This window comes from Phragmites australis, chromosome 5, assembly GCF_958298935.1.
Source record: "Phragmites australis chromosome 5, lpPhrAust1.1, whole genome shotgun sequence".
NCBI classification, from domain to species: Eukaryota; Viridiplantae; Streptophyta; class Magnoliopsida; order Poales; family Poaceae; genus Phragmites; species Phragmites australis.
Window position 1 is genome coordinate 23,339,228 of NC_084925.1, and position 15,400 is coordinate 23,354,627.

The window sequence follows — 15,400 nt, forward strand, 5'->3', positions numbered from 1 at the left end:
TTATTTACATGATAATTGAATCTGGATAGATAGTCGTCATCAATCAATAGAGATCACCAACATTGATAAGGTGAGTACGAGTCGATAAGTGGAGGTAGCTGATGTCCATCCATGAAGGTGATTAGCATGTGACCAGAGTTGAGATTATTACATATCGATCCGTATAGACAGTAATAGGGACCGGAGACTGTGAACAGATTCTTAAAATAGTCTAAGATAAGTAAAGAAAGCACAACTGTTGAAGATTTTGTCGCAGTTTTAAAACAAAGGAAGAAAAAAACACTATTAATTGGCATTGGCATTTCACTATACGATAATCATTTATCTTAATTTACGACGTGTGAAAAGTAGTTAATTGTTGATCGACTGTTACTTTCTATATTATAGAAGTTAGGAGATAGAAACCAACTTTGATTGTGGATATTGATCGTGGAAATGAGAAATAAAGAAGCGCTTTCGATAAGCTATGAGAGCACGTCTATTCTTATGTGCAAGGAATAAAAAAGTTTTCTTTTGGTAATCACCACTCGAAGCACTTACTGAAGCATAACGGGGTGCAGGCTCAACCTGTCAACTTCCATCATAGTAATGGGGCTTCACCAAATTCAGTATAACATTTGCAGCTTCACGAAATGGAGTGATAAATTTGTACTTCCAATACCTCTGCCAAAGAAATGTGCAGCTTTGCTTGCGAAATTTAACCATGATATACTATAGAAACCAATCACCCAGCCAGAGTACAACTCAAGAAAACAATAGAAATCAATACAGAACAAAACACCACATAACGAGCAACTCAGACGATAACCAATTTCATCAAGGAGTAGATTATCCTTTGGCCTCGACACATTGAAAAAAGTAAATTCTCACCCTAGCTACTGATAAACTACTCTAGATTGTCTCTTATTCTAACAGTAAGCAAAAAAAAAGCTATAGACTCAAATGGACACAACAAATGAATACTAGTAACAAAAACCTAAACAATACTCCGGATTAACAAGAAAACGGGGTAAAGATAACAAGACACACCAGCTAATCGACAGCCGAAACTAGGCTACATGTGAAAAGGTATGTATTCTACAATTAGTAATCATCTTCTCCCCTTTTTGTTGCCTGCAAAAATAGTGGTCAAGAACAAGAACCCTCACCATTTGAAGCTAGGCTTCTGATAATCCAGCACTCAACCAGTTGACGTCGCTCTGTCAACTTCGGGACAATCTGAGGGCCACGGAACAACACCCCTAGAGACGCGCACCTCCGTTTCCCCTCATTTTGCGGGTGCAGCAGCCGCTGCTGATGTGCGACCACCACGACCACCAGCGTATCCAGCATGGTCAACCCTCTGGTAGCCAACATCAGCTCCACGCGCCAACGCCAAGCCACCTCTGCCACCACCTCTGCCCCCGTAATCGGACCTGTAACTGAACTCACCCCTTCCGTAGCCCCTTCCTCCACTGTAGTTACCACGGCCTCTCATCCCTTCATTTCTGAAGTTGTTACCCCTACCTGGTGCAAATCTGCCGCCTCTGCTCGAGCCTGAAAAAAGGAGGAAATATATCAATTGAAATGGGAAGAGTTGAACAATTTGGCGAAGATCCAACAAAAGTTAATCTCAAACAACAGGTATAGAAACTAGATACCAACGTTCCCAATATGAGAATAACCCAATGAGATTTGGATGAACAAGATTTAGCCATACTTGGAGTGAGATCCCTCAAATATATTATTGCAGTTTCTCAAGGAATACTCACGAAATTATGCACCCACCTTTAGGCCCACCTACATCTCAGGCCTTGTCCTAGCAAGTTAGCACCCAAAGGTGGACTCAAGTTAAATACTTCCCTAGATCAACTATATGTTGGTTGAACAGAAATGGTCAATGTTTAAGGAATGCCTTCATAATAGATTACAAGAGAAATTTCAAAGTAATCTTTTCATATGTTTAAAAGCAGGATCATTGTCACATCCCAATTTCAGTAATCACGTCATTAAGCATAATCATACATCATGAGCATCATAAGCATCGGGTTTAATTGTTAAGTATGGTTGAGTGCTTGTTATTTCTAATGGGTGTTTAAACAAATCTTTCAATTATGAAAATACCTGACGTTAGAGTTTTCTTTAGTATAACCTCCGCTTATGCGTTGTAGATGAATCCAATTAATAAGGCTTCATCTCGTTTTGTAATCACATCACAAAAATTCCTAGAATTTTTTAAACTTAAATCTTTTCGTTTGGACTAATAGAAAGGGGAGAGAAGAAATAAAACTTCTGCTGAAATACTTCTCTCTTGCAAATGGGACCCAATGGCCGGCCCCACACCTCACCCTTCCCTCTCTTGGGCGCCAGAGGCCCCACCCCCACCTCACTCACTCACACTCACTCTCTTTCACTCCAAACCGGCCAGCACAAGCAGCACAGCTGCTGCTCCCCTTCCCTCTCTCAAACTCTCATTCTCCCCAAAATCTTTCCTTCAAGAGCAAGGATTCGAGGTATGCATGTTATACCACCGCATTCCCCACCTCTCTAGCTCTCCATCCATCCAAAAATTTCTCACATGCATGAAGGTTTGAAGGATTGCAACTTATTTTCGTCACCACTTTATTCTGAAATTTCAGCAGCACCTTGTCTTCCTTTCTCCAAGCTTTTCCTTCGATTCTTTCCCAAATCGACGGCGACAAACCTTGGGAAAGCACCTTGGGTAAGTCTCCTAGGTTTTTCATGTGAGGGTGCACCAATTAGTTGACTTTTGGATGGGATTTGTGGGCTGTAAGCGAGGAATGGCGAAGTAGCATCGTGTTCTTGAGGCATTAGAGATAGAAGGAAGGTTAGATGAGTAGAGCTAATGATTCGAGTTGGTGGAGTGGATAAATTAAATTTAGAATCCATGTTTTAGTGCCTATACATGCTTATGTGGGTTAGACTTTAACATGCAGGTCGAATCGGTCGAAGAATCATCGAAAAACTCACGTTCTGCAGGAACTCAGAGACTCCGTGTCACAACCCAAAGGTTCCGAGTGATCCTAACCACCCGGAGGTTCACCAGGATACTCCGGAACCCAAAGAGTCCGAGTTCAACCCGGAGGTTCCGGGTGATCCTAACCAAAAATACTCAAAAACCCCCCCATCCAGAGATTCACCTGGAGACTCCAAAACCTGGAACATCCGGATTGTACTGTTCATCAGACGTTTTTCTTTTTCGCTTACTTTGCTGATAGTTTGTAAATTTCATGATTAATTCATACGAACTCTAAAAATCATGAAACAAGTCGCGTTAGCGTCATATGAGTATAACTACATGTTAAAAAAGCTAGAACTCAAGAAAATACTTTTTGATAATTAATCGATTAATTTAATGTGTTTTGACTTAATTAAATCACAATTAATTATACCATGAGCCTATGTGCTTCAATTTGAGTGTTTCTTGCTGCATTATGTTCATTACCCAGTACCACATCCTCATTAAAATTTTGTAGCATTTTCATAGTATCTCTTTCATGCTCATCATTGCATGCATTCTTCTTAGTGAACGAAGGACAGAAGGGTAACGTAAGCATGATCGATAACGATCCGAAAGTTGTTTCCCTTGCTTGTGAAGCTTATCAACAAGGCAAGCATCTAAGCATTTTCATCCCATTACTTTGGATGATATATTGTGTCAATTGATAAATTAAGTTTTATGTATGTTTGCATGTTAATGAGTCTTATATCGGGTTTTGGGTTAGATCATATTTGTTGCATTACCCTCTCTTGACATTGTTTATCGGTTGATCCTTCGTAACATGGGTTGTTCATGTCATATAATGGTCTAACTTAAAAAGAATGTGTTATGCTTAGTATGGCTTAGATCCTCGGTAGAAGTAGAACGATAGTTCGGTCATCGTTCGTGAGCTTAGGGCTTACTTTATATCGCAAAGATAATAATGATGGAGGATGGTGTAAGGGTGAGCCGAAATTCGAGCGGGCAATAGGAATGGCTTGAGAAGAGTCTCAGATGCTATAGGCCCGCTTGAATCGATTAAACACCATCCGTTGTTGCAGTTGACTTTAGCACTTGTCCGTACTTACCATGTATCCGTATATAGGACGGATGAGCCAAATACATTATGTAGCTATGATCTTTTGGTGTGCTAATATCGGGTGTTATCAGTATAATATGCTTGGAATGGGTATGTATTTTGCTCTGGGAGTAGTTCTAGATGACCCCTATATGCCGAGACGTGTGTTCAAACGGTTAGGACTTATTTGAGAAAGGTTGACATGAATACCCCTGGTGTGGACTTATGTGGTTACACAAGCCGTATGGTTCTCAAATCGTGTGGGTAATAAAGTATCCCCTGCAGGGTGTAAAACAATTCGAATTGCCACACTCTCAGTTATGAATACGCTTCTGTTCATTTGCATCAATCGTAGAGTTCCGATTGTGGTTGTGATGGTATTTTGAGAAATATAAGGTGATGTTGTTGAAATTTTGATACGGTTCAAGTTATAATTATGGTATAGTAATAATCTCAAGATAGAAGGTTGTTTATGATTAGATGTAGATGCTTACAATTAAGTCAAAATTGCTCTTGCATATGAAATTCACTTAAACTTGTGGTCGAGCCCTTGCTAATTATCCAAATTGTATTCTCCTTGGAGTCGAGCTATTTATAAGTGTCTATTATGAATTAAGTCTTGCGAGTACCTTCATACTCACGGGCTTCGTTTGCTTTTCAGGTAAGGAATGGTTAGTCTTTGGCTACTTTACGCCCGTCGATGTTGACGACGAGCAGTAGTGTCATTCTACTCGTGTATTGTTATTTTAAGATAGCGCCTTAGGGCAAATGGCGCCACCCATCTGCTGTCGTTATGTAACTTATTCCGTTGCGTAGCTACTTTAGCAAATGTTCGAGTTATGTATTTTGTTATAAAGTTTAATCTACTTAAAGAATTGTAACTTAATTTAATTACTCGCTTTTTATTATGTCTTATGATGATGTGCTTGTTGTAAAGACGTGTGTTCCGATTCTAGAAGTAAACACATGCCGGGACTACCGGAATAGTATTCTAGTTAATCATTATGAACGTGATTATAGAAAATGATCATCCTAATAATTAGCTCGAATACTATTTGGATGGTTCCTCACAATCATGTATCAAATTTGATGTCTTTCACACTAGTATCTAGGCAAGTCATCTAATTCATATGGCACAATGCTATAATAGGCTTAGTAGAAGCATGCAGTATTATTTTAAACTGACCACGTGCACCAGGTGTCCTCTTTTCCTCTATGTAACATTGACGACCACCAATCGTTACTGGAGAAGCCTGCAAGTTAGAAGCAGTTACTCAGTTATACTTGGTTAAAAGCAAACTACTCCAAAAAGGCACCACATAATAAAACCAGTAGTAGAAAAAGACTCAGCATTCATAGACATATTATGTTTAGAACTTAGTACCACTACACTAGACCTCAACACAAATTAGAAACTGATCATGGACATCCATACAGCTTGAACAACTAAGGAATATGATATAAATCATGCACGCAAGCAATAAAATAGCATACACAAAGGGGACTGAGAGCAAAAGGACAGAATTCGCAATAAAATAAATCAGCATTTTCTATGTTATGTCCATTGGGACTTTGGGCACAAACCAAGGGAATCTTCTTACGTAGCAACTTGCAAGAAGTAAATGGTATCTGCGGAGTCATTCATGATCTATCAATAGGCAAACCCTAAACACTCAACCTAGGGTTTACCACATTTACATTCGTCTGCCTATTTGGAACACAGAAGACTCTGCACAAAATTTCAATTACTGCGTGTAACTATTGCCTTTTCCTTGGTCATGCATTCAAAACCAGGTACAAGTAGTTCATTTAACAAGATTAAAAGCAAAATATTTTGATAAAATCAATTTGATCATCTGGATGGCGTTAAAAAGGTCAATGTTCAACGGAAACAACGCAAACAAGGGTAATTCACAAGACAGGTCCCCTTATTCACCCAAAATTTACTCAATACAAAAATCAATCTCCTAGGATACATTATGTAATGATCCCCAGATGCTGTGAAATAACAAGTCTATGTAATTAATTCACAGGAATTATTCAGCAATCAGCACTAGTGAACCAACCAGAAAATGTTCATAGTGTTGCATTGAAGTTCAAAATACATTGAACAAACCACAGAACAACCTAATGAGTTAGTTGGTCACATTAAGAGAAGGGATAAAATTACCTCTATAGCACTCTGGACAGCAGGAGCCTCCTCGAATTCAACAAACCCATAACAGAACCCTTGAATCTACATTTACATAACAAAATTCCAATGTCAACTTTTGAGGTCAGAATAGCGAAAAGAATGCCCCAAGGCCAGTCCAAGAAAAAAAGGTACCTTATTGCTTCTGACTTGAATGCCATTTTGCTTAATGGTGCCAAACTTCTTGAACTCATCCTCCAGTTCAGTCTCAGTGGCATTTAAAGGTAAATTCCTCACATATATCGCATGTGCATCAACTTCAAAAAAGATCATAAAGTTTAGAAATGCTAGTGTAACTACCAAGTTTTGGGGTGAAATTTTGGATTTAACAAACACCTTCTGGCTCTTGGATATTGTTGTTCTCAGGGTTAGAATTGAAAGGTGGAGCATCTGTGACGGGAGTGGGTGCAGGAGACTGCTTCTCTGGTTTGGGCGGTGTAGGCCTAGCAGGAGGTGCAGGAGCTGCCAATGGAACTTCTTTCATGACTTTCACCTACAGCAAGGGCAAAAATTCAGCAATGGAACTCTCAGGTAATATTGTTAATAAACAATGCAGCACAAAAATTGATTTCTCACGATGAGGAAACGACCCACTAACAGACAGGCAACAGGCCATTCAGTTATTTCAAAGGGACTAATACCATCTTCACAAGGATCACTCATAAAATAACTTAACAGTTATAGCACTCTCATTTCCTAGTTGACAGATTAATTATCTGAATTTACATGATACTAAAATCATATATCATGCACAAAACTAATATATCACATCAACTCTTTTCAGAGTGAACTGAGTGCCAGATAAGGCCCTGTTTGGCAGGAATCTAGACCCTAGATTTCTTGGAGCTGATCATATCCAACTCTAAGAAATCAAAGATTTGGAACTGTGGATGGATTGAGGGTATTTGGTTAAGTCATTTAGTTTTTATTTTGGGCCAAAAAATGTTTAAACCATTTTATTTTATTATAAAAACTCCAATTCATCATGAATCTCGGATCTGGAGCTGTGTCAAACAGCCCCTAACTGAGAGTCCATATGTAACAATAAATTTTATACTTAATTAGTTTACAGCTTTAAATAGTGGACACAGAAAACACTGCAAAGCATATAGAATAAACAAGATAATGACTAAAACCGCATTATCCATGATCAAACATAAATGCATGAGCAGCAAATGCAGTTCAAAACTTGAGGAAGTTGCTTCTGAAAAACCTACAATTGAGGCATATGACTTCTTCGGCGCCTCCTCTTGTGGCACTGGGGCAACTGTAGTCGCCACCGCTGGTGCCACATTGGTTGGAACTTCATTTATCACCTCAGGAACAGGTTGTTCCTCATCCATGGCTTCCTCTGGTGGCGGGTTGTAAACTTCCTCCTCCTCCTCCTCCTCCGGCTGCAACGGTGCATGCTCTACTACATGCTGTTCCTGCTGCGGCGCAACATCTACAAACAGAGAAAGACAAGCAATTTCACCATCTGCCTCACAAAACGAAACAGAATTGCAGGCTCCCGCTTAACACACCATGCTCAGAAACGGCTGTCTCGACAGCTGGAGCAGCCGTGCCGTTGGCCAGCGGGGCTGCCACAGGCGGGACCACCACATCCGCCTCCGTCTGCACCTCCACGGCGGCAGGGGCAGGCCCATCCGAGACGAAGCGGAACATGTCGTTGAGCACGAAGTAGCCCTTCTCCTGCGGGGCGAGGAAAAAGGACTGCGAGAACTCGCGGCGCACGCCATCGCGGCCGGTGAGGTGGCCCGTGACGAGCACCGTGAAGCCGCCGCCGAGCGACGCCTGCGAGTCCACGGTCCTGATCTCCGCCTTCACCACGTCCATCCCCATGATCTTCTCACCGATCGCCTGCAAAGCCGCACCAAACACCCACCCGCCCCAAAATCCCTCAGCATCGCGACCGAAAACAAATTAAAGCGCTAGATCTGAAGCGCGGGGGGCTCACCTCCATGGTGGTGACTGAGTCCATGCCGCCAGCGCCGCCGCCGGCGGAAGGGCGAGCGACGCGGCTGGCGTCCTGGTAGAAGCGGTAGACCAGATCCGGCGACTGGTGCAGTACGAGGTAGTACTGCTGCACGAACGCGTTGCCCACCTGCGCGTAAAACCCCACCACCAACCACTAGATCAGCTACGGGACCACGGTGAGAACCACGCCAAAATCTCGGCCTGAGAACGCCGAAGCTCCTTACCACTTGCGCGGAGGGCGCCGCCTCGGGGGCGGGGGCGGGGGCGGGGGCGGCGGGCTGCAGCGCGGCCATGGGGGCTGGATCGGGGGAAAGGGAGAGCTAGGGTTTGGGGGAGGCGGGCGCCCGTGGCAGAGAGAGAAAGGGGCGCGCGGCTCCCGTGCGGCGGCGGCGGCGGCGTTCGGGGCAGCGCTTGGAGTCTGATGGTGAAGAAAAAGTTGGGAGGCCGACAGACGAGGGACAGGTCTAACAGGCGAGAGAGTGCGGGGCTTTATGCGTACGGACGGGGATCTCGGTCTGTGATAGCGTGTGACGTGGCTGGACGGATTCAGGATCCACCGTCGAATGTGCCACCAACACGGTACACCGGTACACGGCCCTCAAAATATTTCTGCATGAATTTCGTACGTGCCAAAATAAGTTGGCCGAGATTCGGCTCTAACTTTTGGAAATTTTTACTAGAGTGGGGATATGCCGCTACGAGGCGTAACTTAGGTCGTGTTTATTTGAGCTTCTGCTTTTGAGCTTTTTTGAAAAGCTGTGTTTTTGGTTTGTCTGAAAAGTTGCTTTTGGAAATAGGCTGTTGGCTTCTACAATAAATTTTTAGCTTCTCAGCACGTAGCTTCTCAGAGAAGCACATCTCAGCGAGCTTCTCAGTTTTAGTTCATTTTCCTCAGAAACAGGCTTCTGGCTTCTCCAGAAGCCACTTCTCCAGAACCTCGTTTGTTCTGGCTTCTGACTTCTGCCAGTAGCAGAAGCAGTTTCAGAAGCAGCAAACAAACACAGCCTTAGTGTATCGTATGCCTCCTCTCCCTACTCGTCTTCTTCCTCCTGCACTACTATCGTTCTCTCGTCACCACCTCATGCCGACTCACTCCCTATTTTCATCGGTCTGAAAAATACTCGTAGTCTCATAGAACCTTAATCCTAACTCAAACCAACGCTAAAGTCATCGAGGGTGGCATGTATCGCTCCACATGGAGGGGTTCCATGCTTAGTAAAGTGAGGGATCTTGGTGCTTTTGACTTCTCCTTTTTTTGTATGTATTAGAGATCATTTAAAAAAAGGCATTGTCACATTTTTAGATACACCTCTGATAAGTAAGACTACTATTATAAAAAGCCATGACAAAGTGCTTCAATCTATTATGAAATAATGCATATTATGTATCTTACTATATTAATTGAACTTAGTGGAGTAGCTTTTCAATTTTCATATCGATATATACAGTGGCACAACTAAAGTTTGTGTAACGCGTGTTCATATGTTTTATACCATATTGTTGAGAACTTGAGATCCGTCCTTATCCAGAAGAATAACAAATCAACAAGTTCACCATCATATTGTACAGATTTATAGTGAATAGGTGGGGACCATGAAAATTTTGGTTCACTAACTCCAGTCAACCTTGGAAATCCATGGAAGATTCTTTCATTTCATGGCTACCTAACAAGATTTGCACCAAAAATGATGGAAAATCAAGTTATAAATCACAATCTAGAAAAGGAGGCAAATATTGGGTTGGGAATCAAGGCAGAAGGCCAACCCAGCTTATAAAAAAAGAAAAAAATCTACTTTATTTCTTCAAACTATGTCAGTGGTTCGGATAACCCCTGAACTTTCAAACCATCTATTTTACTCCCCTGGAGTTTCAATACCGGATCCTTAACCCCCTGGAGTGGTTCCCCTAAGCAGTTTTAATGACGTGGACGCCATATTGCCTGGTTTTTTTGCCACGTGGCGGCCACCTCTTCATCTTCCTCCTCACTCTCTCTCCTCTACTCCTTGCCATGCCATCCTTTGCTCTTGTGCCGCTGACGCGTCCTCCAGTGCGACCTCCCCAGTTGACCCGCTCGGCATGCGCAGCCACGAGTGCGCCACACCACTCAGCAGGCCTAGCCAACCTATCTCGCCCGTGCACTGCGCTGCCAGCCAACGCACCGCGGAGCCGACCCGGCTGAACTCCTTCCTCTGTGGCACCGCTTTCCCTCTTTGTTCTCCCTTCCACCGTCCCGACAGCCCAAGGCCACGCCACCACTGGCTAGTGCCGTCTCGCCTTGAGCCGCCGCCCCGACCACTCCCGTGGTGCCTCGACCACGACCGTGTCGCGTCGCAACCTCCCTCGCGACCTCTTCTGCTTCGTCGACCATGCCCGACCACCTCCGCAGCGCCTCTGACCACGGCGTCCTCTCCCTCTGCGAGGCCCCAAGTGAGCACCTACGCCACCCGCACCCCTCCTCTCCCTCCTCCCTTCCCTTTCCCCTCTGGCCCGGGCCGCCACCGTGCGCGCCGCCTCCCGCCGAGGGCAGCCCACCTCGAGCTCCCTCCGAGCCCCCTCGGTCAAGGCATTACCTCCCCACACTGAGGCGGTGCTCGTGCGCGCGCCGCCTCTGCTAGGGAAGCGCCGAAGCGGGGTGGACACCGACGGCCCGAGGCTCCGCCCCACCATGCAAGCCGCGAGCTCGCGCGCGCATGGGTGCGGCCTCGCCGTCGGGTGCCCCCCTTCCCGAGCTCCAGGGAGCCCATCGCAGGCATCCCCTCCCCCTGTGCGCCTTCGGACGCCGCCTGACCAAGTCGCCGCCTCCCCCTCTCTCTGTGCTTCGGTGGAGAAAGGAAAAAAGAAAGAGAAGGAAAGAAGATAAGAGAAAAGAGAAAAAGAAAAGAAAAGGGGGGCTGACATGGCAAAAAACTAGGTGACCTGGCATCCATGTCATCAAAACCGCTTAGGGAAACCACTCTTGGGGGTTAAGTGATCTGGTATTGAAACTTCGATGACGTAAAATTGACGGTTTGAAAGTTCATAGGGTTATTCGGACCACTGGCATAGTTCGGGGGAATAATGTGAACTTTTTCCTAAAAAAATAGGCTAGACCAAACATCTCTAAACCAAGGGCTAGATCAGTCCATTTAATCCTGACGCGCCGTTGCAATTGAATCAAGATACGGTTCAATCATGAGTAGGCCTGGCAATGAGGCGGGTCGGGACTGGGTGTAGCAAGAATGCTGTCAACCTGAATCGAAAAATTCGACCCGGACTTATGTATCTAATGGGTGCAAAAATGCCACTAGCCTTGAACCCGGCGAGAACCTGAAACCCACGCGGGGATCCCGTGAGTGCGAGACGAGGGCGCCGAGGTGAGAGGGAGGTGGCGCAGCGCAATGGCAGCTAGGAGGTAGATGTGGGGGGGGGGGGCGGCGAGCAAGCAGCAGCTAACGACTAGAAGGCAAGCGACGACAAGCGAGTGGTGGCCAGGAGGTGGGTGCGGGCAAGCAAGCGTGTGGCCGAAGCCGAGGAGAGCATGGCAGGAGGCAGCCTGGGGTAGGTTGACATGGCGGGAGATGGGCGATGACTAGGAATAGGCGGGTGGCGCAGGTTGAGCTAATTCTTTTCGGACACCCACCAAAGGCCCATGGGTGAAAATCTATCCCCAACACAACTTGCAATCAGGGCCCTGACCTGCGACCCCTGCAGACAAAAATGTGCCCCCGCCCTCGCCAGATGTAAAATCCATAGGTACCCGATCCGACATGCCTTGTTGCCAGCCTAATCGACAATGGTACCATCAATCTATGGTGCCTCTACCTATCTCCTATCTCCTCACCTTGCTTGGTTCTCTCACATAATAGAGCCGCCCTTGTCATTAAGAGTGTCACAACACAACGCCACATTGTTACACCATGCCTCTACCGTCAACTGACCCATCTCTTGTGAAATGGCTCTTTAAAGGGACCGAGCTCCAATTAAATAGCTTTCAAATTATTGGGTTTGATACATATATTCGCCTTTTGAAATGTTTTAATTAGTTGATAGTTCAAATTTCTTAGTGAAGCTCTAATACTCGGATTGCAAAAAGTTTAGAATCTTGAGTTTTTTTAGTGGAAAATAGATTTCATTAGACCTCAGGCTCCGCTAAATCACTGGTCACGAGACTGGTTACAAAATTCGGAAAATGATTCAACTATAGATGAGGATCATCCCCACCTAGACTAGCACCATAATTTACTAAAGCATATGCTACCAAATTAAAATCACGGGTGTAGTAAAATACCTCAGCTTCGATAAAGTGTATCGGTATCATACTTAGTGTTTCCATTGCCAAAACCCCCAAAGGGGAAAATCAAAAGTATTTCCCTTCAGAGCAGCAACGAGATTCGAGGCGTCAGACTCAAGAATATTCTAGCCAACCCCATATGCTCTCCTGACGAAGAGCTATTAGACCAACTCCAGCGGCGCCCTTATCCGAGCCGCAAACTACTGTAGCGGCTGATTTTTCCCCCGAACGCGGCCGCATCCGTCTCCAGCGGCTACCGCATCCGGGTGAACAGGGAAGTGGGGCGGCCATTCGCATCCGCAAATTTGCGGGGAGATGCGGGCGCCGCAACACTGTGCGCAAGGGGAATCCAGCAGCGGCCGTTGCTCCAGCGGAGAGGAGGAAGTTGAGCTGGCGAGTGGTTGCGGCGACGAGGCGGGGACGTTCGGGGGCCATCGCAAGCGAGCTGCTTCCGGCGAGCCGGGTGACGACGCGAAATCGGCGGCTTCCCCACCATCTGTCTGCTCAGCCGCCGGCGCCCTAGCGACACCGTGGTCGACCCCAAAGCTCTGGTAAGCCTCACGCGCCGAGATCCATGGGTATTCGTCGAGGTTGGGCTGGTGCTGCGGTGGGTTGCCATGGGCAATGTCGGGGATAGGCCGATGTAGCTGGTGTAGGGATTCTTCGTCCCGAAGATCTTGCGATTTGCAATGGTTTGGCTGTGGATTTGTCAAAATGTTTGGTTAGGTGAACGAATCTGGGGGGTGGCACTCGTAAAATTCTGATCTAGCATGCAATTTGTTGTTGTGCAAGAATTTGCAGTGTAATTTTGTTTTGTGCATGGAAACCGAACTGAAGATGTGCCGCAAAATGGTAGGGTGGTAGGATATTGTACCAACTCGGGTTGCAGCATTACGTTGACATGAAATGTGGTCAAATTGATCAGGGTTTGAGATTGAATCGAGTTCATTTGCTAATTGGAGCGTTTAGATTGATATAGGGTGCTCTGATATGGTTTGGGCATGCCAAATCCCATTTGTTCGTGCTGTGTATGTGCCTAGGATTTTTGTACCTGCTCTGTTGGTTCATAGTGGTGTGGTGTTGTATAAAGGATGTCTATTGCTCTGAGCCGTGAAGAAATCAAAATGCAGGTTGACCTAAAATTTGGTGCTGCAATGTAGGACCCTTGAGTGCAAATGAAGTAGAAGCATGTCAAGTAGTGTGGTGACAAATTGATACCTATGGGTTTGTGGGTTTCATACAATTGATTGGGTCTATAGGCAGTGCTGGGAGGTGTACAATTGAAGTAGCTTACCTCTGTTTAAATGGAATGGTGCCAAATCCATAACCTAACCTGCACCTGTTACATGCAGTTTCAGTGGAAGTGCATCTCACTGATATAATTGGAATGTTTTTGTTTTGAGGTACTGCTTTTGAAACCTGGATCTTACTCATGACTTAACTAAAGGTTGAGTTCATGTATGCATAATGTGAAATAAGGGGTCATTTGACAGGGGAGGCATGAAACCTTGTGCAATTCTTTGTTTTGAATGGACAATCATGCTGATCAGGCTGTGTTCATACATGTTTTTGTGTCCAATGTTGATGCACCTGATGCTTGATACTTGTAGGATCAGTGAAAGTGCAATTCACTGAGACATTGGCATTGAGTGTGATGCAAATGAAGTATTCGGTTCTGCTGACTTAAGTGCAATTAATGTGTGGAACTCTTGATGCTAGTGAGAGCTTTACCTAAGGGGGGACAGTACTGAGAGTGGACCATAGACTAGAGGTCTGTTCTGTTTATGTATCCTACCTTCATGACATTTGTAGTTTGTCGCTTTAGTCTTCCCTCTCCTTGGTTGTAGATGGACACCGCCGAGCTAGCCGATCTTGTGACGAAGATGCAAGGCCGTGTGCAGGTGGCGGCTGATGCTTTGCAGAAGGTGGTTAGCGATAACCTGAGCCCGGACAGCACCCCTGGTGCCGTGGACCTGAACATGGCACTTCTGCAGGTCGACACCATTGCGGCGGACCTTCAACAACTTGGGTTCGAAGTAGAAGATGCATTGAACCGTGTTGGTCACGCCGACAATGGGACCGACGAGGAGGTACAGGAAGGTTCAGCATCATTGGACGTTGACGACGATGACGTGGTTCCCGTTGACTGGAGCCCGGATGAGTTACTTTGTTCGGATGATAGCATGCCCTATGAATCCGATCGTTCTGGTAGCATTTAGTCGGGGAGGGTGCAACCTTAGATGTTGGCAATGTATGTGTTCCAGTAGTAATGTGTTATGCATGTGTCATTGCCCTAGGCGTACCAATTTGTGTGTGAACTCATGAGCTAAGTTATGTGCCAATGTACCAATTTGTGTGTGAACTCCTTATGGCAGGTTGAACTTTGTTGCTTCCTGTGCTACGTTATGTGTCAATGTACCGATCAAAATCTGTTGGACCATACTGATTTCATTACAATGCATGTCCATTTGCTGTTGTTGTTGTGTTCAGGGAATCGATGGAGTATGCCAGGTTCCTTCGTGGCGACAGCGAAGACATGAATTGGGCCGATGTTACGCCGCTAACCCAAGACAGCATTTTCGGTAGCCAGATCCCGGCGGCAGATGTCCAGAGTGGGGAGGCTACTGGAGATGTCGCTCCTGGGGGTGGCCGTGGAGCCAGTTACAGGATTGAGGAGGACCTTCTACTGGTGGGGGCATGGCTGCAAGTGAGCATGGATCCCGTGGTAGGGAGCAACCAGACGTTGGGTGCTTTCTGGCAGCGGGTGGAGACTTTCTACCACGAGAACAAAAAATTCGCGTCTACCCGCAATCGGAAGTCGCTGCAGGGGAGATGGACTTTCATCAACGGTATGGTGCAGAAGTTCTGCGGCCATTATGCTAGGGCGCAGCGCAACAGGAGGAG

The 15,400-nt window shown here is 45.6% G+C and overlaps 1 protein-coding gene across 1 annotated transcript; it reads right to left on the bottom strand.

The window, feature by feature from the left end:
* Positions 1 to 762: 762 nt before the first annotated feature.
* Positions 763 to 8,694, bottom strand: LOC133918951 (nuclear transport factor 2-like). The gene is made up of 9 exons (XM_062363102.1): positions 8,451 to 8,694; positions 8,207 to 8,353; positions 7,773 to 8,109; positions 7,467 to 7,693; positions 6,586 to 6,742; positions 6,385 to 6,506; positions 6,229 to 6,294; positions 5,245 to 5,311; positions 763 to 1,536 (listed from the first exon to the last, which is right to left on the bottom strand). Exons 1-9 carry the CDS (start codon positions 8,517 to 8,519, stop codon positions 1,268 to 1,270), a joined length of 1,461 nt encoding a protein of 486 aa, XP_062219086.1. The 5' UTR covers positions 8,520 to 8,694; the 3' UTR covers positions 763 to 1,267.
* Positions 8,695 to 15,400: the final 6,706 nt, after the last annotated feature.

Excerpts from the sequence above, each read along its gene's own strand:
- LOC133918951 (XM_062363102.1), bottom strand. The coding sequence starts at position 8,519 with ATGGCCGCGCTGCAGCCCGCCGCCCCCGCCCCCGCCCCCGCCCCCGAG. Across the intron at positions 6,743-7,466 it reads AGAAGTCATATGCCTCAATT|GTGAAAGTCATGAAAGAAGT; the intron begins GTAGGTTTTTCA and ends CCCTTGCTGTAG. Across the intron at positions 1,537-5,244 it reads GAGGACACCTGGTGCACGTG|GCTCGAGCAGAGGCGGCAGA; the intron begins GTCAGTTTAAAA and ends TCCTTTTTTCAG.